The sequence below is a fragment of the Penicillium malachiteum genome (genome assembly GCF_028827825.1).
Source record: "Penicillium malachiteum strain IBT 17515 chromosome Unknown utg000001l:1.0-8184562.0:1.0-8186909.0, whole genome shotgun sequence".
NCBI lineage: Eukaryota > Fungi > Ascomycota > Eurotiomycetes > Eurotiales > Aspergillaceae > Penicillium > Penicillium malachiteum.
The window spans coordinates 814,428-835,804 of NW_026643094.1; the positions used below are offsets into that span (position 1 = coordinate 814,428).

Genomic DNA, 21,377 nt, shown 5'->3' on the forward strand with positions numbered 1-21,377 from the left:
AAGGCCGAGCTTTTTTACGTCACCTAACAGGGTTAGTGGGTTCGTAATTTTGAATTTATTTTAATTAGAATTTATGAAATTTCTTTTCATTTTATTATTTATTATTTATTTTTAAATTATTTTTACTTAAAAGGGATCCAAAGGGGGAAAAAAGAACCTGCAGAGATTGGGTGTGGGGCAGTGGGTTTGAGTAGGCGTAAAGAATGCCGACAGGAACACAAGGGAAAAAAAAAAAAAGGCTCAAGTGGAACTTATTTGGACCCCACAAGGGAGTGAGCTTAGGCCTTCTACATACTGTGTCTCAGAGTAAAGAGAATCTAGGTGCAGAGTATATATACGTAGAACATATAGTACTAAGAAAGGGCGTGAAACAAGAGAAAAGAATAGGGGGAGAAAACAATAGAGAATCATCAAAACAAGGTTAAATAAGGGCGACAGGTCAAAGAGATATTCGGAGGTTGGCTAAACGCCGAGAGTCTGATCAAATCAGCATCCAGGGAATCAGAATACATGTAACAGGGATCAAAGGAATAATCAGAATGGAATAAAACAAAATTAAATAAAACGCCTCATAAGAAAACTGGATTTTTTTTCTTTTTTTTCTTTTTTTTTTTCTCCCCGTAATACAATAGCCTGGGAAGAAAACAGAGTTAGGTGGAGACTACCAACTAAGGTTGGAGGAGCGAATGGCGATCTTAGATATGATAGGCAGAACGGAAAAAAAAGAAATCATAAAATGCAAGTTATTGGCACATATCTGATTTGAAATCCACGGGTATTTTATTGTTTTATGCATAGGAATCTTGGAACAAGAGCAAATAGAATTCAGATCAATAGGACCAGGGGCGTGTGGCGAGTGTGGCACATGGTATAACATTAGATCAAAGGAACCTTGAAACATAGATTATATCTACATAGGTCATAAGTACTATTATTATGCAGTAATATTTCAATACTCGGTATTTTAACTGATCCATTAAACTAACTTCTTAGTCATGTTCAATTTGTTTGAGCTAGCGCTCGGAGTACATGGATAAGGTCAAAGTTCTGATTGTGACCCAAGAACAGTAGTAAAGACTAGACAAGACATTCTAGTTTTGTATGGAGTACTTCATAGAATCTGGAATAGATTTAAATTATTTAGCCTTTGACGTCCCACAGAACAATCCGAGTCATCATTCTTGGAAGCTCTTGGAAAAGGCCTTGGCTAAGCTTACGGTGGCTTGACCAGGATGGGGATAGTGGGGGGCAAAGACCCAGTAAGGTTAATCGGCAGACTTGGCTTCAACCCCTTCTTCGCAAGGCACCCCCATTCCAGATAAAAATAATTATAACTATTTTTTTTATTTTCATAGGTATTCATAAGAGATTATTAATAATGTTAGATCAAATGTTACTTACAGTAATCTAAAACATTTAAATAAATATACGGAGTAATCATAAAAGAAATGCTATTCTAATAGTTAACTCTGTACGACAATGATCTCAGACATTGTGGCGCTCTGATAGCAGTGGTTAGTGCGCACTCATTGAAGCTTAAGCTTAATCCGACACGAGGAAGACGAACTTTATGCTCGCTTAGAGAGACTGCATCCACCCGGTCCATTTTCAGCTTTTAACATTGAATTCTTTTAATTCCTGATGCTTGGCACAAAGACTAATCCCCGTTAGGCAACACTTGATTTCTTTTATATTGCTTTTTAATTATTTTAATTATGCATTTCAGCAAGTGGAGAAGTTCAACATCTCAGGGCTGTGATTCTGATTCTCTAATTTTGCTTCCCTTATTTCCGTTAAGCCCATGGATCCGGGTACTACGGGAGTATAATAATTGCTAATACACGGAGCCCGGACATATAGAATCCCGATGATTTAATTCCATGGTTCATAGATTAGCGCTCGGAGAAGAGCGACATCAGATTCAATCAGATCAATATATAGTGTGACAATTTCAGAAAAATCAAAACTAAATACGAGGTACTACAAATTCAACTGGTCTGAACCTTGGAAACCTGGAATTTAAAATATTTGAACATCATGATTTTCAAGGATTCAAAAAAGGACAGATACGCAATCCACATGTGCACTTGGCTATTGGCATTTAGCACGCAACCAAGGAAAAACGCCTAAACCGCGACCCCCACCTGATTACATTGGAATTATGCGACTTGTGCGGGTGTATCGGCAACATCTCCTGAAAGTTGGGAGAGACAGGTTCTAGCCAGTCGGATATATCTTTTTTCACTATTATTACGGAGTATTTTCTATCATTTTTATTTTATTCAAGTTTTATTTTATTTTATTTTTATTTTTCACTTATTTTTATTTTTTATTTTAATTTACAATAGGATATCGGAGTGAGAAAGCCACTGTGGTCACTACCTTATCCTCGTGACTCGTACTCGTATCTTTACTGACGCGGCCATGGTTTGGATTTTAAGTATGCGGGAAAACAAAGCTTGATGAGATCCTAGTTTCGATCCAAAACTTGAGGATCAACAAGAAAATAAAAAAATTTAAATGGAAATTTCAAACATTTGAAATGAAAATAAATTCACTTGTATCAGATTCAGGGATTTGCCGAGCTACTTTCATCTGAGTAGATCCATACTTGATTACAAGTTGACGCGGGAGACACAGCTGAAACGAAAAATGCCACGTAATAACATCTGTGCTTCGGTGCTTATGTATGTTTTTGTCTCTTTCCACGAACCTAGCGATCATCACTATCGGCAATAATGACTGGGGGGTCAAGACTAGGCATTTACACTAACGGGCTTGGGACATACGACTTTCACCCGCTTCACAAACCAAGATTTGAAAGTACACGCCACTGCTCGTATGGACAATATGGATAATATTGAAGATAAGGATAGAACTAAATTTACAGTTCAAGGACGGAGTATATTCCCTTTTTCTTTTCTATTTTAAATCTATTTAATATTTGCATTAGTACGGACACGGAGTACATGTACAGACATGGGATGGAAAAGCCTTCCAAGGTTATCGACCACCTTGCATGTGGCTAATCTTCAAATCTCCATCATTGTATGGTACTAGTAAACAACCTTTTGCTCTGGAACTTATTCGGCGTCCAATGGTGGAGCCGCATAGCCGAAGCGCCCAGTAACAATTTCCAAGGTTCAAATGTTTTTTTTTGGATCTAAAAGGCCAGCCCTGAAGGAGCTTAACGCACGGGCCGGTCTTTGAAGATCCAGTTAAAGCGTATCGCCAACGGAGACCGGTTGCACGACAATACCTGCCTGACACTCTAATAGGGTTTCAGAGGCTGAATGGATCCGAGCTGATGAATATTCAGATCATAGAAAAAAGAAATTATAGACCAAAAAAAAGTAATAATAGTGCATTCTATTGGAAGCGGAGATATGTTCAAATTCGTCGATTTCAGGCGAGCATGATCGTCCAAGGGCGTCTCTGTCAAACTTGGCGTTTGACCATGGCCTGCATTAGATGTCTCACATGGCGCTGACTAGTGTGACTTGACATCACTGTGGTGACCTGAACTTCCATCTACCTGGTGGGCGGCGTGAGAAGGTGTCGCACTACTTGCTAGCCTTGTCGAAAAGAGACCTGAGAAACCTGGAGCCTGTGAGATTGTGAGATTGTGAGATAATTTGAATGGAATGTAAATAGGACTACAGTCTGCAGTTGAGATCATTATAGAAGATTTTAACTTTTTAATTCAAATGTTACTGATACATTTCTCGTAATTGTCTTCAACTGAGAATATACATTTGAATGAATATTCAAATGTTCCAATCTAGACATCAGTATCAGTACATAGTACGGGTAACCTTTAATTTAACATAACCTTTTAGCGGAACAAGGCTGTTCAGGGTCCAGGGCCGATCGAACTGCGCCGCAAGATCGGATCAAACTTGAACTAGAAATGTAATACCAAATCAATTTTAATTTTAATTTTAGTTGAAATTAAATTCCATATTGAATAATTTATTTATTATTTGTAGTGTAATGTACACTTTTATCCAAAATGTTCGGAATCCGTATAAGTTGATTCTACATCAAATGCAGTAAGTTCAAATCTTCAATGTCAAGAACTTGAATTGAGCTTCCACATGTGGCACCCTTACTTTAATGTACCATGTGCGAGATCTGTCAACTTGAAATGCCCTGTGCGAAGACGCAGACCCCTGCCAGTGGCATTCGTATTCTTTAAGATGATCGTCCCAAATCCCGCACCTGCATCTCCTCTTCCCGCGCTTTTTACCACATGAGGATAGTGCCTGTCACAGCTTAATCCATCCGAGCAGGTGACCCGAGGAAGTTCTAGTTTATGAAGATGGTCCACAAGGACCGAGGTTCAACCACAAGGCTGGTGAAGAGAAAAAAAAATTAATAAATAATTGAAATGAATGAAAATAATAATCAGAAGAATTCTAAGTGGATACAATAATGGAGTATCTGCGAGTACATTACCATAATCTGGGTCACTCCGGGCGGATTTAAACTCGTCCAGCAATTACCGGACTCGGATGAAGGAACTTGGGTAATATTCCGTACCTGTACATTGTTAAAATAAAATAAAATAAAATAAAAAATATAAATTTCGGGGTCCCGGTCAGTGCCGCCCAGGTCTATCCGATCATCCGACTCCTTTTTCATCCTGTGGGGGCTGAACTCCACTCCTCGCTAAAAGCATATCGCTCGTAACCGCTGATTAGAGCGAGCCCTTGCGGGTCAGCCCGACACTTTTTTTTCTTTTTCTTTTCTTTTTAGGTAGTGTGGAGTCCTTTGTTTCGCGTTGTGCTTCTTTTTTGCTTCTGCTTGTCAAATGGGCTCCATTTCATTCCTTGGTAGGGTGTAGCGCCGCATTATTGTCTTAACCCCGGTGATAGGCGCATATACGTGCAGCCGATTATCCATATGGACTAAGTATACGAAGTATGGCAGTTCCAGTTTTAGTTTTAGTTTTTTTTTTTTCCTCAAGGGTAGATTTAGGTATGCGAGAAAGTCTTGATTTTTCTTTTCAATTCCCCTTGTTTCTTCGAAGGTTCAAATCATGTTATGTGGAATTCAAGTTCTTAAGGCGTCTATGGGGTACGAGTACGGAGTAACATGAATAATATCCTACGGTTATTAAATTATTTGTTTTTGATTTGATCTAACATTTGAATGGTCTTACTATTCTATTTCTCTTTATCAATTATTAATAGTTGTATTCAATATCCCGTACATACTCCATACCAGAACTTGAAGACATGAACATCCTGCATTCTGATCAATAATCTCCGACTCGTGTTGATCGCCTAAACTTGAAGTACCCAGTACCAGCACTTTGTAGTGGCTTACCTGACCTCGGGAGTCGTCGACAAAGAAATATCCATTTTTAAGACTATCAGCCGTGTGGATAAGCAGCTGGCCTATGCGAGTGCCTAGAAGCGTTTATACACGTACGATCATCTTACTAGGGCGTTTTCTCATCCCACATTTGGGGCCCTGGGGCCGATGACGTGCCCTTGCATAGAAACACTCTTTTACTGTACGTACTCCGGATGAATGTATACTCAAGATCAACTTTATAGTTGCGAGGCGGTTTTTGTATTGTCATGCATGGTTGTAACCCTGGAATTAAAGGTTGCCAAGATTTGATTCCGTGAAACGTCGCACGAGCTTATCTCCACTAACATAATTAAGGTATGATGTCTATGGGTTGAATGGGGAATGTGTTGGAATGATTTCAAGAAGTTTGATCGAATCATGTTTTTCCCCCTTGAATTTGTCATATTTGGTCTTATCGGACTCTTTCTTGAATCTCGTATGTAGTCATAACTTTAATATGACAAGTATGAATCCTTGAAGTACCTGGTGCAGGTGATGAAGATCAGGCAAAAGGAAAATTAAAATAGAATTGTCTAGGGTAAAAATAAGAATAAATAAACATTCACTTTACCATACACCTAGTTTTGTTTGAAATGTTAACCCAAGTCGAAGATCATTGTACTTTGTGATTATTATTGCCCCAGTTAACCTCAAGTTGGTCGCCTAAACCTGTTTGTAGTGTGCATCAGGTCGCCTTAAGTCAAATACATACTACGGAGTAATACTCTGTACCCTCGCGCTTCTTATGACCAACTCAAACTTGAAAAAAAAATGCCCAGCCCCTTCTCCTCTCCCAAGAAAAAACCAAGGAATTTCTCTCGTGATCATGGCCCCTTGCTAAACATTTCAATCCCGAAATAATAATAATAATAATCATAGTAATCATAAAAAAAGGGTCCTCTAGGCGCCAAGTTTCAAGAGTGGCAACTGTCACCCGCAAGCCTAAAAGCCATTTTGACTTATAAGAACCATGGGACCTAATACGACAAAAACAACCTCGGAAAAAGTGGAGGACTATCCTCTTTTATCTTTAGTCTCGCACTCTATGTTTCTAAATTACTTTACTTTTTAACTCTGTTAATTAGAAACTCCCTAAAACGGGTGCAATGAGCCGACCAGAGACCAGTGTCTCACATGAATCAGCATAACCATGTGGCGCACGGTTCTTTTTTGACTTTATGGACTTTATGCATCGGGGAGTTAATCCAGCCGAATACGAAGGGGGTAAAAGGGGAGGGGAATTATAACTGGGGCTGGTCATGAACATTTGAATGGGGGTTCATATCGTTAGTAAGATGTGTGTACTAATCAACATTGAACTGACCAAATTCATGGTTTAAGATTGTGATACTTCAAGATGACAACACGGCGTCTAAGTGATGTGATTTCTTACTTTAATTCTTAAAGTAGTCATAGTATTATCACTAACGGAGTAATAATAATAATAGCGCATGCTGGTCATCGAACGACAATGTGATACGTCAGGCAGGGATAGTCCCGGCTCCTGCATGACTCGTTTTGATTCTTTAGACGGACAAAGCCCGAACATCTCTTGCTTATGCTTAACCCCGGTAAGGTTGGGTCCCCTTGGCCCGCCGATCCTTGGCCGCCTGATTGGCATGGGGTTGATGTTCAGCTTTGGTAAAGTCTATTAGATTAAGGCAAAAAAAGCTATTGCCCTGTTTCCAAGTTTTTTTTTTTGTTTTTTTTTTGTTTTTTTAAGGCTGTGCGCGAGCCTCTTAACCCTGGTGGTTCCTCCCTCTTTTTTGCCCCTCTCTTAACATTCCAATCCTGTGAAGCTGTATGGATGTACATGAGTACATTTAGAATACATTTAAATCTTAAAAGTACCGCCACGCAAGCATAATTCATATCCACTAGCGCTTCCTACTTTAGGATTAGATTATCCGAGGTCATAACATTACCGGTTTGATGAATAATAAACTTGAATTAATAATGTAATCCACTCAGCCCTGAACTTCCCATCTTTATCCGGGATATTCATACTCTATACTCCGTTAGAGTGGATTATATTGAATAATATGATGGAGTATTCCGTCCGGACTCCTCTATTCTCCGTACCTAAAGAGAAATAATAAAAATCTGACTTGCCGACAGCAACCGGAATCCACAAAGTTGCTATCTAAGCTGCCTAAACCCGATTTAAGACAGCCAAGGGCGTGCTCGGCTTCTGTAGGCGAGCTCCGCAATTGACCGAACAACATACCTAAATGGAACATTTATTAATCAATTTTTTCCATAAATATTTATCCATAATATCCATACATAAGAAAAAAAAAAGAGAAATAAAATTAAAGTATATTATCAAGATTATCGAGACCGTAAAGTGTTCCTAATTCAGTCAGACCCACGGACCACGTTTTCTGACGCTTCTATTCTCATTTGATCCTTCCAAGTGGCGTTTAACTCCATAGTGCACATGTGCCAGTGGGAACTTGTACATGGTCTCCATAAGAGCGAGCACATTAATCCCAAGTCAAGATTGATTCAACTTCTGCCCCATTTTTTATGTTAGACTGCGGCCGTCTCCCACGCTAAGTGCTTGGCTTCTCCGAGAACCGGTCCAAGTGCCGCTTAGTCTCTGGTCTCTATCTCCCCTGTCAATATCCGGTGAACTAACCAGGATGGGTATACAGGCACATATTATTAGAGGTACCTATGTACTCCTGCGCCTCATAGCTTAACACCTTGTGGTAAATAGTCTTAATACTATAACATACTAGATGAAAGAGGCATTAGTAGGTACTAGTAATAATATGATTCTAAGCTTATGCACATGCGCTACTAGTAGCACTTGAGTTCATAAAGTGAGTTCAAGATTCGCAATCGCAATTTCTCGTATGCAGAGCTCGCAAAATTGCGCAAATTCGGCGGAACTAATTCCAAGGTTAGAGTTAGAGTAAGCTTCTGCCGTCTGCAAGGCTCTAGCGTCAGGGCTATCCACGATTTGGACGCCTCGTTCCTTCATTCCTCCGCCCCTAGGGTTAAACTTGAAGCTACTATTCCAGGGCATAGTAAGCCCTTGGGGGATTCGAGAACTTGGAAAAACCTACTATCAAAAACTTGAACCCAGGTGCATACCAGTGAACCAGACCGAAGCTTCCGTGCATTTAGCTGACCTCACAGATGTACGTAAGTACTAGAAATATAGTTAAGGCCATCCTTCGATCTGCAAGATCAACCGGGGGCCCTCCTCGCTACGAAGCAGGGAGCACGGAATCACAGTAACGGAGTTGATTCATCTCATATCCGATACACTCAATTAGTGAAAGACTCCGAGCTCTACTCCTTAGTCTGGCCCTAGAGCTTGTAATGTACATGTATTCAAGTTCCAAAGGTCCCACACTATCCCTAACCACGATCTTCCCGATTCCGGCCCCAAAGTGCTGACATCCCTGTCGGGGAGAAAGGGGGCCGATTCGAATACTAGTAGTACATAATTAATTTTCAAGTTTTTTTTTATCCCATTTGCACCTTTATCGGAGTATTCATTTATGGCCCCAACCCCCGGCGGAACCCCCCCGGGGCGATGCTTGTGCATATCAAGCGCTAGTTTCCGTGTTTTTAGTCGATGCGGCCCCCCAAGGTGCGAGCTTTAATGAAGTCGTGCATGAGGCCTTTGTAGACTTCCTTGTTTTTATGATTTGGGGGTTGTAAGATTGGGGTTCTGCACGGAGTACGGAGTACGAAATATTGAGTCAGATTCTCCAAGGATCCAGTCATGTCTGCAGGGGTCTGCATCATGATGACCGGAGTTATTCATATGACATTTGGGGCTGATACGATCTAAAGTTAGATTTTCAGCAAGACAAGGTTAGGCATTTGTCCGGTATTAGCATCGAAACTCTTCAGCCTGGAGTTGGTGAGTACTGGCAGGATTAGGTAGAGACGGTGGTTGTGAGAATTGGGTAGGGTTCCAACTTGTTGAAATGAGTTGGAACCGTAGTATTTCTGTCTTGGTCGTCTATATAGTACATTATTCTGGAACATATAATACACTTCTCGGCAGGTTGAGTAAGCTTAGCAGTCAGCTCGTCCAAAGTATCGGGGGAATGATACTATATCGCGGACACTGGAAATACCAGACAAGTAGCCCAAGAACCGATCAAACCCAAGTCCAAACCCGCCATGAGGAGCTGAGCCCCATCTTCGGAGATCAGCGTACCATTGAAGATGGCCCAGGTCCTCGTTTGGGGTGAGGTGAGGGTACAATGATTCTTCGGGCAAAGCCACATCAGAATCAGCAGGTACCCGGGACTTGATCAGACCGTAGTCACGCATGTTTTGAATGATATTGGGTAAGCGGTGCTCACGCAAAGAGCCACCGGCAACCTCAGCGACCTCAGGGAAAAGCAGATCGAAACAAGCGACAGTTTCTCCAGCTGCGCTGCTTTGCACATCGCCGCCAGCATGCGAAGGAGCCATGTAGAATGGCTTAATAGCCTTAGGGTAGTCCGTGACGAAGACTGGGGTGCCATCGAACAACACCTCGACAATGTACTTCTCATGTTCGAGCTGTAGTCCACCATCCCAGGTTGGTACGTGCTCAAATAAGGCGCCGTTTTCAACAACAGCACGCTGTAGCATCTCGATAGCCTTGGTATATGTAACACGGTGCCACTTAGGACCATCCATCAAAGCCGACCATCGCTGACGAACGCTCTTCTCTGCTTCCTCAGGATCAAATTCCTGTCCCGGCTCCCCAGTGCGCTTGATCGAAAGGACTTCCTGACCAACAGCCGTATCGTACAAACGGCGAGTCAGATCGCGAAGTAGATATTCCACCTGATCAGTGAGCGCATCCAAATCAGACATGAAGTTGGCTTCCGCCTCCAGCATGTAGAATTCACTCAAATGACGTGGTGTATCACTCTTTTCCGCTCGGAAAACAGGTGTCAATGTCCAGACATTGCCCAACTCTGCAGCGTATGCCTCGAGATGCAGTTGCGACGATACGGTGAGGTACTTTGGTGCTCGGAAAAAGTGGTCGGTTTCGGTTTCTGCTGCACCGCCGCGAGGGAGTAAAGTGAACGTCTCGCCTGCTCCTTCGCAATCAGAGGATGTGATTATAGGTGGCTGAACTTGTGTGAAGCCGCCATGCGGGTATGAATGAAAAACATTGCCAAGCTGGAATAGACATTCGGAGCGGAATCGTGAGAGAAGCGAGTGAAGGGGGGTTCGCATGCGAAGGTGAGGAATTGAGCGCAAGAAATCAGTACTATGATACTTCTTCTGAATAGGAAATGTCTGTGTTCGAAGACAGTTAGCCGCGTAGTTCGAGAAAGCTGGGAAAGTCACCTACCTCGGGGTCTGATGCTCCGGCGACAGCCACGTCGGTGATTTCCAATTCATGGGTCTGCAGTTTTCCCGGTGGACAAGCCTTCCATATTCCAGATATAGAGACTGCTGTCCCTGTTGAGAGGCTAAAACAGAAGATCTTATGATTAGATAAGGTGCGAAGAGTCATATAGGCTTTGTAACTCACTTGGCTGCTTGTTCTGGGGTTAAGATCGCTTGCAGTGGTTCAATGGTCGAGCCGTCTGAGATTTCCGCGAAAGCACGGCGCTTCTGTTTGCGAACAGACTTGATGAAGCCATTTACTTTGATCTCCTGGTTCTCCAACTTGCAGGGCCCATCACTCTTGCTGGATTGAAGGATCTGAGCGCATCGCAGCGCTGAAGGTCGAGGTCCTGCTGTTGCGCCATAGTTAAGTCTGGCGACAGACGTGGCGAACGTTCGCCGCCATGTTTGCATTGTTGAAGTGAGGCGCGTTGCTTTAAAGGTGGAATTGGAATGAAGTCGCGCGGGATGGAAAAACTGGGGAGCTCCCGGTCCGATCGGCCTCAATGTTCACCCCACACGGACATACTTTGCCTCACTCTAGAGTCTGTATTTGTATAATTGGAGGATTTTCTAGAAACGATAATAGGTATATTGTTCTCATTATTTGATGCCTTTACCATTAAATACTACTAGTAAGGTATAGCCCAACAAAGGCTCTTCCATAGCATCATGATAGACTCGGAGCGCAATCAGACCAATACCGTGACGCAAATATATAGCAACTTGAACCTTCAAGTTGGAAATTCAAGTTGAATTTGATTGAACCAGAGAGTTCAAGTTTGAACCTGCATTAAAATGTTAGTATTAACTTGAACCTTGGAATAGTACTACTAGTACGGGTACTTCTAAATACTATACATATAGAAGGACTCGGAAGATTCATGCTTAATTAACTTGAAGTAGTAACTACCCGTGGACACAGTCTGCAGGCAAGTAAGTAAACTTGAAACTACTTATAGCGATCAATTGCAAAAATAAACATCAATCTGAACTAGGTAGCATACTATCGACTCGAACAGAGGGAGAGGGAGGGGGAATTTCGCGATATCAAAAACATAAAAAGCCATGGATCGCGCAAAATCCGAATAAAAAAAAGCGAAGATTCAACTCCAGGAAATCAGATTGAATACATGATGAGCGAACGAGATAAAAATAACCAATCCTACTGCTGGCCATGAGAGGCATAGGCTTTGCGTTCTTCTTCAATCATCTCAATAGCATCCAACAAGTTACCGTTCGATGCGGCGGCATAGATTGCCATTCGAGTTCGGCCACCGTTCTCAGCCGTTCCATACCCCATGTCGATAAGAGAAGAGATACAACGTTCAATATCAGCGGCTTTGGCATTATTGGCATGAGTATCAAGCGGAGGGTTGGGTGGATCTTCAACAGGGAAACTTCCAGGAATACTTTGCCGTGATGCTGGCCGAGATCGCTCGCGCTCTCTCCTGTCTAGTCTCGCCCATGTATCCAACTCTCTAGTGGGACGCATAGATTGACGCTCGCTTGCTCTACGCCTCAGACGCGAGGACGGGGCCTCCGTGAACTGTCTGGAATTATTTCGTGATTCACCCAACGAGGGGTCAGACGTGAGGGTTCTTGCACGGCGCAGGCTTGTTCCAGAGTCGGCATAGTTACCTCGGCTATCGGCATGCGAAATCGTTCGAGATCTCTGCAGGGACTCCTCCGGACCTGAGCGATATGGAACATATGGGGTCTGAGTCGGGAGGAGAGGCTGTGTCTGAGCATGGAATGGGGAGCCCAGAGCAGCACTCTGGTTGGCAGGCTTAGTGGTTGCCCCTTCAGCAGCAGACGCCGGGTCGTGTCGTCGTTGCTTCGCTAGGAGTTGCGCCTCCAGCTGGGACACAGGTGGGAACCGGCTCATCTCCAATTCTGGGTTCAGATTAACAGACAACTCGGGAGCATTCCCATTGGCTCCAGGAACCCGCCAATAGCTCTCGGATTCAGACTGGGGACGAGGCTGTGGAGTAGCAATAGACTCATCAACCGATAGATCGATCAGTGGAGACGATTGGGCCACATCCGTTGCTTGACCTGTAGCTGGTTCTGCGTCTTGAGACTCGAAAGTTGCAGGTTCTGAATGAGCTTGAAGAGGCTCCTTGAAGGAGACTGATTTCCGGCGCTTGATTGAAGCCCTCTGCTTGTCCTTCCACTCCGGGAAGTTGGTGGCTTCTTTGGGGGTGTTAGATTGCAGAGAGGGCTGACTGGTGTTGAGAGTCATTCCTTGGGAATTGATATCTTCATTGGGTGCAGTATCACTGAGCTCAAGGTTGATGGCATGGCCATCTATGTGGGCACCCTGCAGAGCATTCATTGCGGCAAGGGCTGGGTGAATCGAAGGGAACTGGAGATAGCCAAATCCTGCATGTTTCCCCGATACGGCATCCAATGGAAGATCCACATCGACAATGAACCCCTTGGAAGCAAACACGTCTTTAACAGTTCGTTCTGTCACATTGAACCCAACATTTCCAATGAATAGTGTCTTATTTCCAGACTCCTCTACCTGGGCGTCTTTATGTGTTAGCATACCCCCCGAGGAGGTTGTCCTGGAAGCAACATCGACATTGTTTGAGCCGGCATTAGGGCCAAAGGATGGTATTTTAGGATAAAGGTTCCAAAGTGACGAAAGCTGAGAGAAAGAAGGTGGAGTTGGGTGACCATGGCTTAGGTCCGTTGGTAGTGGAGGCCTCGGAGGAGGATACCAATTATTCATATCGTGAGGACGCATGAGACGAGGTGGCGGAGGTACTTCGGGGTAGGAAGGATGCGGATGACCGGATAGATGGGGATTAAGTCTGGGTATGTATGGCATAGAGGGCAAGGTAGGCATCGCGCATCCCATTTCCGGACCTCGACTGACATTGCCAGGGGTGGGAATTGGGATATAGCTGGAGTTTCCTAACCCCGGCGCCGGAGGTTGGTCACTACGCGGCATGTTTTCCTGACGCAAGTCAGATGCCACTGACTGCGGGATAGCAGTCTCAGGATTGACTGGTGCCGCAGTTGCATTGTTTACGGCGGGCGGAACTGCCGTGTGTGAGCTACTAGGTCCGCCGGAAGTAGTGCCATCGGGCGTGACATTCGTCTGCTGCGATGCAGGTCGCCCAAACTCATGTTCAAAAGCCGCAAATAAAGTACGTCCCGCTTCATTCAGCTCAGATGCCATTGTTCGTAGACTTTCAGCGGCGTTCTCGGCCACGGGTCGGCCAGCATGAATGGCTTCCTCTGCCCATTGCCGTCCATTATCAGCCCATTGCCTTCTATTCTCAGGCAAATTGTTCAGAACTGTCTTCATCTGGGTTTCAAGAGTAGTAAGAAGGGATTGTAACCACGCTCCCATGTTCTCAGGCAGGTGTCTTTGAGCATCGTTGACTTGACGTTGTAATTCTGGTAGTCTTGTTCGCAGCTCGGATTGCACCATGTTTGCACCCCTTGACATATGACGAAGTATCTGCGAAGCAAGATCTGCAACAATCGCAGGAATTTCTTCCAAGTTAACACCCTCAGCGGCATGTTGTGGTTCAGGTTGCGGAGCTCTTTCTGGAGGTTCCTCTGTAGACCCTAAAAGGCTTGCCAATTCAGCTTCAAATGCTGGCAAAAGAGTCTGAGAATCAGGCCCAGGGACAGCACTGGCACTAGTATGAGCCAATATAGGTTCTTCATGGCGAATCTCATCTACTGCATTGGCAGGAGGTTCCAATACAGCCGGCGTATCATTTCCTAAAACAGGAACTTGTCTGTCATTGGAAGTTTGAGTCTCAAATCGCCGCCAGAGTTCAGTCACAGAGTTTGATCGGCGAATGTCAAATATGTGCATCGGCACAGGTGTATCATCAGAGATATGGATGGAAGCAAGTCGAGGTGCAATGTCTACAGGATCATCTAGGCGTTCAGAAAGCTCCAGTGAAGACCCGACCTATGGAGGAAAGAGTTTAGTTGTCTGGCGGTAGAATATTTTCAACATTGGGACTTAATGCTTACTGTAATCTGATCGCCATCATCATCATCTATGTATGTTAACCTGGCCCGAGGATGGGTTGAGGCGAGGTCGTCATAGTCTGAGGACGAAAGTTGGACGACACCCTGAGAGCTAGATGGCTCTTCTGGATTCGAAGGCGAAGACCCATGTAGATCTCGGATCTGAAAAGGTTTCAACATGGCTAATGTAGATGATATACCTAGGCTTGTTTGAGGTTGGATGATCAAAGCGAAGTGGGGAATGTAGTACGGAAAAGGATAAGACGCGGATATTGCGGTACTTGACGGAAGATGGTCGATCTTCACGATCAAACGGGAATCAGGGTAGATATCATAGAAAGTATGATGATTGTTGCCTACAAGAGTAAAGGTTTAAAAAGGAGAATAGGGGGGGCAAAATGTCAGAAGCAAGGATAAGTTGCAGATGATTTCACAACTCCCTTTTACTTATACGAGTAAGTACATCAGCAGGCAACAGCGGGATAAGATAAAAGCTCTCCACTTTCAAGTCGATCTGAGGTCACCTGTTTTGCTGACTCAGCACTCGATTTTCGTTCCCTTGTCCATTTGGGGATACGGTGCGCAAAGGTCTAGACACCACTTTCTATGCATCTTTCTCCAATGGGTGTAAAAGTGAGCTGTTACCATCCCTACAATACAAAAGCTTGGCTGGCGCGGTGATGCTGATGGCTAGTCCGCTGGTCCCCTCCCTTGAACCCTAGCTCCCGCGCGTCATCAACGCAATCAACGCGTCGATTCACGAACCCTCAAGTCCTTAAATGGCGACCAGCGCCTCAGCTTCGCGGCTACAAAGTCCAGGCGACCGAAATCTCAAAAATGTTGTGCTGGGAGACCTCCTCTTCAAACCATGGTACCAGTCCATCTATCCAGAAGACCTGATTCCCAAAGACGCCGATTGTCTCTATGTTTGTCGTTGGTGCTTTCGATACTCTTGTGACGACGAAGCTTTTGCAACTCATACCTCGGCTTGCGAGTTTTGTACAACCCCACCTGGTACCAAAGTGTACGACCATGGTGGATATGCGGTGTGGGAGGTTGACGGAGAGGAATACAAGCTCTTTGGGCAGAACTTGTCGCTTTTTGCCAAACTTTTCCTCGATCACAAGACAGTCTTTTTTGACGTTGCGACATTTCTCTACTACATTTTGACTTTCACTGACCCTGATAACCCGGACAACTACCATGTCCTCGGGTTCTTCTCCAAAGAAAAACTATCCTGGGACGCAAATAATCTCGCATGTATTTGTATCTTTCCGCCTTACCAACACAGACAACTTGGTAAACTCCTGATGGGGGTAAGCTACAAACTCAGTGGATGGGATTCACCTGGTGGATACATCGGTGGTCCAGAGAAACCATTGAGTGATCTCGGTCAGAAGAGTTACAATCGGTTTTGGGCTGAGCGAATCGCGAGATACGTACTACGCGGAAAACGTGGAGAAGAGTCCGAGAACAATCATGCAAACCCAAGCACCCCGTCAAAACGGAAGAAAATACAGCGTGAAACCATGACCGTTGAAGAGATTGGCCTTGCCACTGGAATGTTGACAGAGGACGTGATTACTGCTGTCAAGAGTATGAATGTTGCCCAGCCTGAGAAGAAACGTACGATGAGTCGGCTCATGGGCGAAGCGGAAGCTGAACAGGGTCCCAAGATGATGATCCGCAAATCAGACGTGTGGGAATGGGCGAAAAAGCATCATCTCTCACTGGATGACCCTGTGAAAGAAGATGGATTTGTGGGGATGCCTAAGTCCAGGAGCTTGTCTGAAAATGAGGAAAGTGGCTCAGAGGAAAACTGATTTGACCATCTGAATGCAATCTTGTACGATAATGTAACATCTGATTTGATGATAATGAACACTGTATTAATCGCAAAGCAACGATGAAGTTGAAAATTGAAATGCTTTAGAATAACCTTAGAATCTCATTCGTCCTTACTCGTGGAAGCTTTGGTAGAGGGGTTGATTAAGGCGTTTCTCTGGTAGTCTCCCCGCAGTCGCGGCAAGTACTGCCGCGACCATATAGTGTGTGACGTAACAGGAAGGCGGTGAATGGGGTATTTTTTTGCCTACCGTCACCGAGTCGTCGCACTATTCCGGGTTAGCGGCGAAAAAAAGCTCTCAATTTTCGACTTCTCTTCCGCTCTTGAGAACGACCGCTTCAACCACCCACAGTGTCGCCCACTCGAATCCTTCGTGGGTCTTGGTTGCTGTAATTCGCCTTTATCCGGTCAATTCGCGTTTTACTGGACCACAATTTTCATAACGCCATGGCCGATTATCTTCTTTTCGAGAGCCCTATCGGCTACTCGCTCTTCAAGGTCGCCATTAAGGGCGATGTTGTCGGCAACAGCCTGAAGGAGGTCCAGGAGGGTGTCAATGACCTTGCCAAGTTTGGAAAGATGATTGACCTTGCCAGTTTCCTTCCCTTCGAGTATGTTTCAAACCGACAATTCTGCCCCACAGAATTTATTTTCTCACCAGACCTTATTTGCTAACCCACATCAAGGAACAACAAGCAGGCTCTCGGTGAAATTAACGATATTTCCGAGGGTGTCGCCTCCGAGACCTTGGTCTCTTTCCTGGAATTGAACCTCCCCAAGCCGAGCAAGAAGAAGAAGGTTGTGTTGGGTCTTTTGGACAAGGCTCTTGCAGGAAGCATCAAGTCCGCCTTCGACTTCGTCGACTGTGAGACCGGTGATACCAGCGAGGTTGTTCAGGATCTCCTCCGTGGTATTCGTTTGCACTTCACCAAGTTGCTGAAGCAGCTCCGCGAGGGTGACATTGACACCGCTCAGCTCGGTCTCGGTCACGCCTACTCTCGCGCCAAGGTCAAGTTCTCCGTCCAGCGCGATGACAACCACATTATCCAGGCCATTGCCATTCTTGACCAGCTCGACAAGGCTGTTAACACTTTCGCCATGCGTGTCCGTGAATGGTACTCGTGGCACTTCCCCGAGCTGATCAAGATTGTCTCTGACAACCAGCGCTACGCTGAGGTTGCCCTTTTCGTCAAGGACAAGAAGAACCTTAACGACGAGCGCCTGCATGACATTGCTGCTCTTGTTGAGGATGACAAGGATGTCGCCCAGAACATCATTGATGCCGCCAAGCACAGTATGGGTCAGGATATCTCTGACGCCGACATGGAGAACGTCACCGCTTTCGCTGAGCGTGTCGTCAGCCTTGCCAAGTACCGCAAGTCTCTGTACCAGTACTTAGTCTCCAAGATGAGCGTTGTCGCCCCTAACCTTGCTGCTCTTATCGGTGAGGTCGTTGGTGCTCGTCTGATCTCCCACGCCGGTAGCTTGACCAACCTCTCCAAGTACCCCGCCTCCACTGTTCAGATTCTCGGTGCCGAGAAGGCTCTTTTCCGTGCTCTGAAGACTAAGGGCAACACCCCCAAGTACGGTCTGCTGTACCACTCTTCTTTCATTGGCCGTGCTGGTCCTAAGAACAAGGGTCGCATCTCTCGTTTCCTTGCCAACAAGTGTTCCATTGCTTCCCGTATCGATAACTTCTCTGAGGAGCCATCGACCAAGTTCGGTGAGGCTCTGAAGCAGCAGGTTGAGGAGCGCCTGGAGTTCTACGCTACTGGTGCTGCCCCTACTAAGAACGAAGTTGCCATGGTATGTTCACGATGATCTCTTTACTATATCTATTCTTGAATAATTGCTAACAGTCGGATTACAGAAAAACGCCATGGATGCCGTTCTGGCCGGTATGGATGTGGATGCCGACGTTGACGGTAGTGATGACGAGATGGAGGATGCCTCCCCCAAGAAGGAGAAGAAGGAGAAGAAGGAGAAGAAAGAGAAGAAGGAGAAGAGCGATAAGAGCGACAAGAAGAAGAAGAGAAAGTCTGATGTTGCTGAGGCCGAGCCTGAGAAGAAGAAGAAGCGCAAGCACGACACCGATGCGGAGCCTTCTAAGAAGAAGCAGAAGGCATAAAAGCGCTGTTTGTTCGGAACTGGGAGTCTTTGTCATGGCGTTGGGATTTCATTTTAATGTTTTCTTTTCATATACGTTCAATCTTGTTCACGACTCGATAGGATCGGGGATCTGTAAATTATTTCGATTTAGGCCAAATATTGGCAATAAGATTTGCTCTATCCTGTGTTTCAAATAAGATGCCTTTTTTTATTTCATTTACTACCTGATTTATAAACCACTGTAGGATTTCTTTTGTCGTTGAAATAAGATGCAGAACTTGAATTTGCTTGTTCATTGTAATAGATCAGGTCGAAGATGAACCGTGGAACCGTGAAGACTGAATATTCCATTTTAAACATCGATTTTGGGTCCCGCAAATCCAGACCACGCCTTACACATCTTACACCCGAGCGTCCAATGACCTTGCCCCTCACTTGTCCTGATCTCCGCACCCTAGGTAGTATAGGGATCGCTGCAGAATGAATTTACCCCTCTAGCCCTGATTGTTCAACGGGGGCTATTTCAGCTCAAATACAACTTCATTCTCGGGATTCTTCTGATCTCTACACGGCTCCGAGTTTGACGATGATGACCACGGATCTCCCTCCATATTTCTCGCCCAGGCGCAAACGAGAACCTTCGGAATCCGAATATTATAGTCCCTCAACATCTCCAACATCGACTGTCTCTCTTGCAAGTCTTCAAGAAGTGAGATTTCAGGAAGACGAGACAGGGCGCCACAGCCCTCGTGCCGCAGTTGCGGGCAGCTTCAAGCAACTCGCAATTCGGGGGCTGACAGACTTGGGTCGACCAAATGGCAATCATACCATGCAAGAACCATCAACCGTACCGATACAAGAGACTCCCCTCGCGAGAGACTTCAGAACAGCGTCCGAGGCCTGGCCAAACCACAGCAACCTGCCGAACGAAGATCCTAGCTACCGATCAGCCTCCGTACCTCTGACTCAAGACACACGACATGACATTCCTAATGAACTACCTCTTACACCTTCCAAAAAGACATCTGCACGCCCCCGAAAATCACCACAGCGCAGCTCTCCGTCGAAACGAAAGCAAAGACTTTCGCCACCCCTAGGAGATGCCTCACAAGAAGACCCATTTACCTGGCATGATCATGAGATAACAGGTCATGATCCCACGGATCCAACAGACGATGGCTACGGAATCAATGGAGTAGGCTTCAAGCCTACTGCAGCCATGGCATGGGCACGGTCACAAAAACGACAGAAACAAGTCGCCGAATGGAAGAATCGCGAGGCACGCGAAGCTCGTGAGAAGCGAAGAGAGCGAAGGAATGAAAAGGATCCTCTTGGAATGATCCACGGCATTCAACATGGGTCTATCCAGAAGAGAGTTAGGTTTGACATGTAGGCCAATTGGTCGCATTTTCTTCCTGGTTATCTCATGATATTTTGAGTGCGATTGCGATTGCGATTGGTTTTTTTTCTTTTGGACCAGAAGTTCAGGCGTATAGGAGCATGCTGCATGGTGACCTTTGTTTTTGGTTCATTTGACCAAAGTTTGGAATTGGTTGGAAATTGGGACGCTATGATACACAGAGATGACTTCATGATATGATGCCAATCACCCCTCATACGGGATCAGAATATACAGTTTTGATATAATCACACAAACACCGCGACTCCGGCTCATGGTCGAGCAAAGTTACCAAAATTTGTAGTTCGAAGGGTTCGTCCAGCTCTTCTTTTGCCTTTCTTCCTCTGCCCGCTTCGCTGCCGCCTCCATAGCCTTTTCCTTATCACGTTGTTTCTTATCTTTTAACTCCTTCATCAACTCAACGGCCTGTTTCATTCCGTGCAATTCTTCGTTTCGTTGACGGCGGCAAAACTCGTAAGCTCCTAGTGATGTGATTGCGAATACTCCGACGGCCCAGTTTCCGGCAGACCATAATGACCGCATTCCTAAAAGTATAACCAATTAGTCTATGAACTTTGAGATGATTTATATAATGCAGTCATATATTAGAAGCATACCTCCGAACACTGCGCGAACACCACCAACTCCAAAACCGGCACCAATTCCGGTCAATAGAGACTCCCGTGCACATGGTTTTTTGTAGAATGTAGAGATCTCGGACATAGAGACGTCTCCCACAACCTCTGAGTATGAAACATCTTTTGGGTCCTTGCCTCGAGGCTTATAAGAGGCATTGGAGAGCATGTTCACCTGATCTTCGGGGTTTCCGAAAGCCTCCCATAGCTTTCCAACTTGCGACTGAGGGAAATCATGCTTTGGTTTGGTGGGGTCGGTGTTGGGAGTGCTGGCAGGAAGATGGCTGCCGGGCTCCTGAGGAGCGTTGGAATCTCGTGAATTGTCCGTCATATTATTGTAGAAACCACTATTGATCGTATGGTCTATGTATCGCGAGCTGGCAAAAGAAGTGATAGTCAATATCGCCGCGGTATATCGATCATCCGCTGCATGCTGTATTTGGATAGTTATTCCGAACTCATTGATGACTAAGGGTTTCACGCGTGCGGGAGACGCGAACGCGTCCAAATAGTGCATTACGACCGACTGGATTGGAGCAGGGCTAATAGGACCGGACCCTCCTACAGACATTGGCTGCAGGACCTCTCACCTTTGTGCCGCCCGTGTGCCTGTGGCTAACAAAACATACAACTTTCCTATCCACCTAATCTCCTCAATTCT

General features: G+C 45.1%; 6 protein-coding genes across 6 annotated transcripts; 3 read left to right on the forward strand and 3 right to left on the reverse strand.

Annotated features, from left to right (window-relative positions):
- Window positions 1-9,402: 9,402 nt before the first annotated feature.
- On the reverse strand, window positions 9,403-11,136 carry N7483_000304 (asparagine--tRNA ligase SLM5; the record flags this gene model as incomplete). Its single annotated transcript, XM_057083742.1, has 3 exons — window positions 9,403-10,629; window positions 10,685-10,805; window positions 10,868-11,136. The coding sequence occupies 3 exons, from the start codon at window positions 11,134-11,136 to the stop codon at window positions 9,403-9,405; spliced, it is 1,617 nt and encodes a 538-aa protein (XP_056949891.1).
- A 751-nt stretch (window positions 11,137-11,887) lies between these two features.
- Window positions 11,888-14,907, reverse strand: N7483_000305 (RNA recognition motif domain-containing protein; the record flags this gene model as incomplete). The annotated part of the gene is made up of 2 exons (XM_057083743.1): window positions 11,888-14,665; window positions 14,731-14,907. 2 exons carry the CDS (start codon window positions 14,905-14,907, stop codon window positions 11,888-11,890), a joined length of 2,955 nt encoding a protein of 984 aa, XP_056949892.1.
- Window positions 14,908-15,506: 599 nt separating this feature from the next.
- N7483_000306 (putative histone acetyltransferase (MysT1)) lies at window positions 15,507-16,550 on the forward strand (the record flags this gene model as incomplete). The annotated part of the gene is made up of 1 exon (XM_057083744.1): window positions 15,507-16,550. One exon carries the CDS (start codon window positions 15,507-15,509, stop codon window positions 16,548-16,550), a length of 1,044 nt encoding a protein of 347 aa, XP_056949893.1.
- Window positions 16,551-17,020: 470 nt separating this feature from the next.
- sik1 (snoRNP complex protein NOP56) lies at window positions 17,021-18,701 on the forward strand (the record flags this gene model as incomplete). The annotated part of the gene is made up of 3 exons (XM_057083745.1): window positions 17,021-17,184; window positions 17,260-18,379; window positions 18,444-18,701. The coding sequence occupies 3 exons, from the start codon at window positions 17,021-17,023 to the stop codon at window positions 18,699-18,701; spliced, it is 1,542 nt and encodes a 513-aa protein (XP_056949894.1).
- Window positions 18,702-19,268: 567 nt separating this feature from the next.
- On the forward strand, window positions 19,269-20,075 carry N7483_000308 (uncharacterized protein; the record flags this gene model as incomplete). Its single annotated transcript, XM_057083746.1, has 1 exon — window positions 19,269-20,075. One exon carries the CDS (start codon window positions 19,269-19,271, stop codon window positions 20,073-20,075), a length of 807 nt encoding a protein of 268 aa, XP_056949895.1.
- Window positions 20,076-20,369: 294 nt separating this feature from the next.
- Window positions 20,370-21,233, reverse strand: N7483_000309 (COX20 family protein; the record flags this gene model as incomplete). Its single annotated transcript, XM_057083747.1, has 2 exons — window positions 20,370-20,626; window positions 20,699-21,233. 2 exons carry the CDS (start codon window positions 21,231-21,233, stop codon window positions 20,370-20,372), a joined length of 792 nt encoding a protein of 263 aa, XP_056949896.1.
- Window positions 21,234-21,377: the final 144 nt, after the last annotated feature.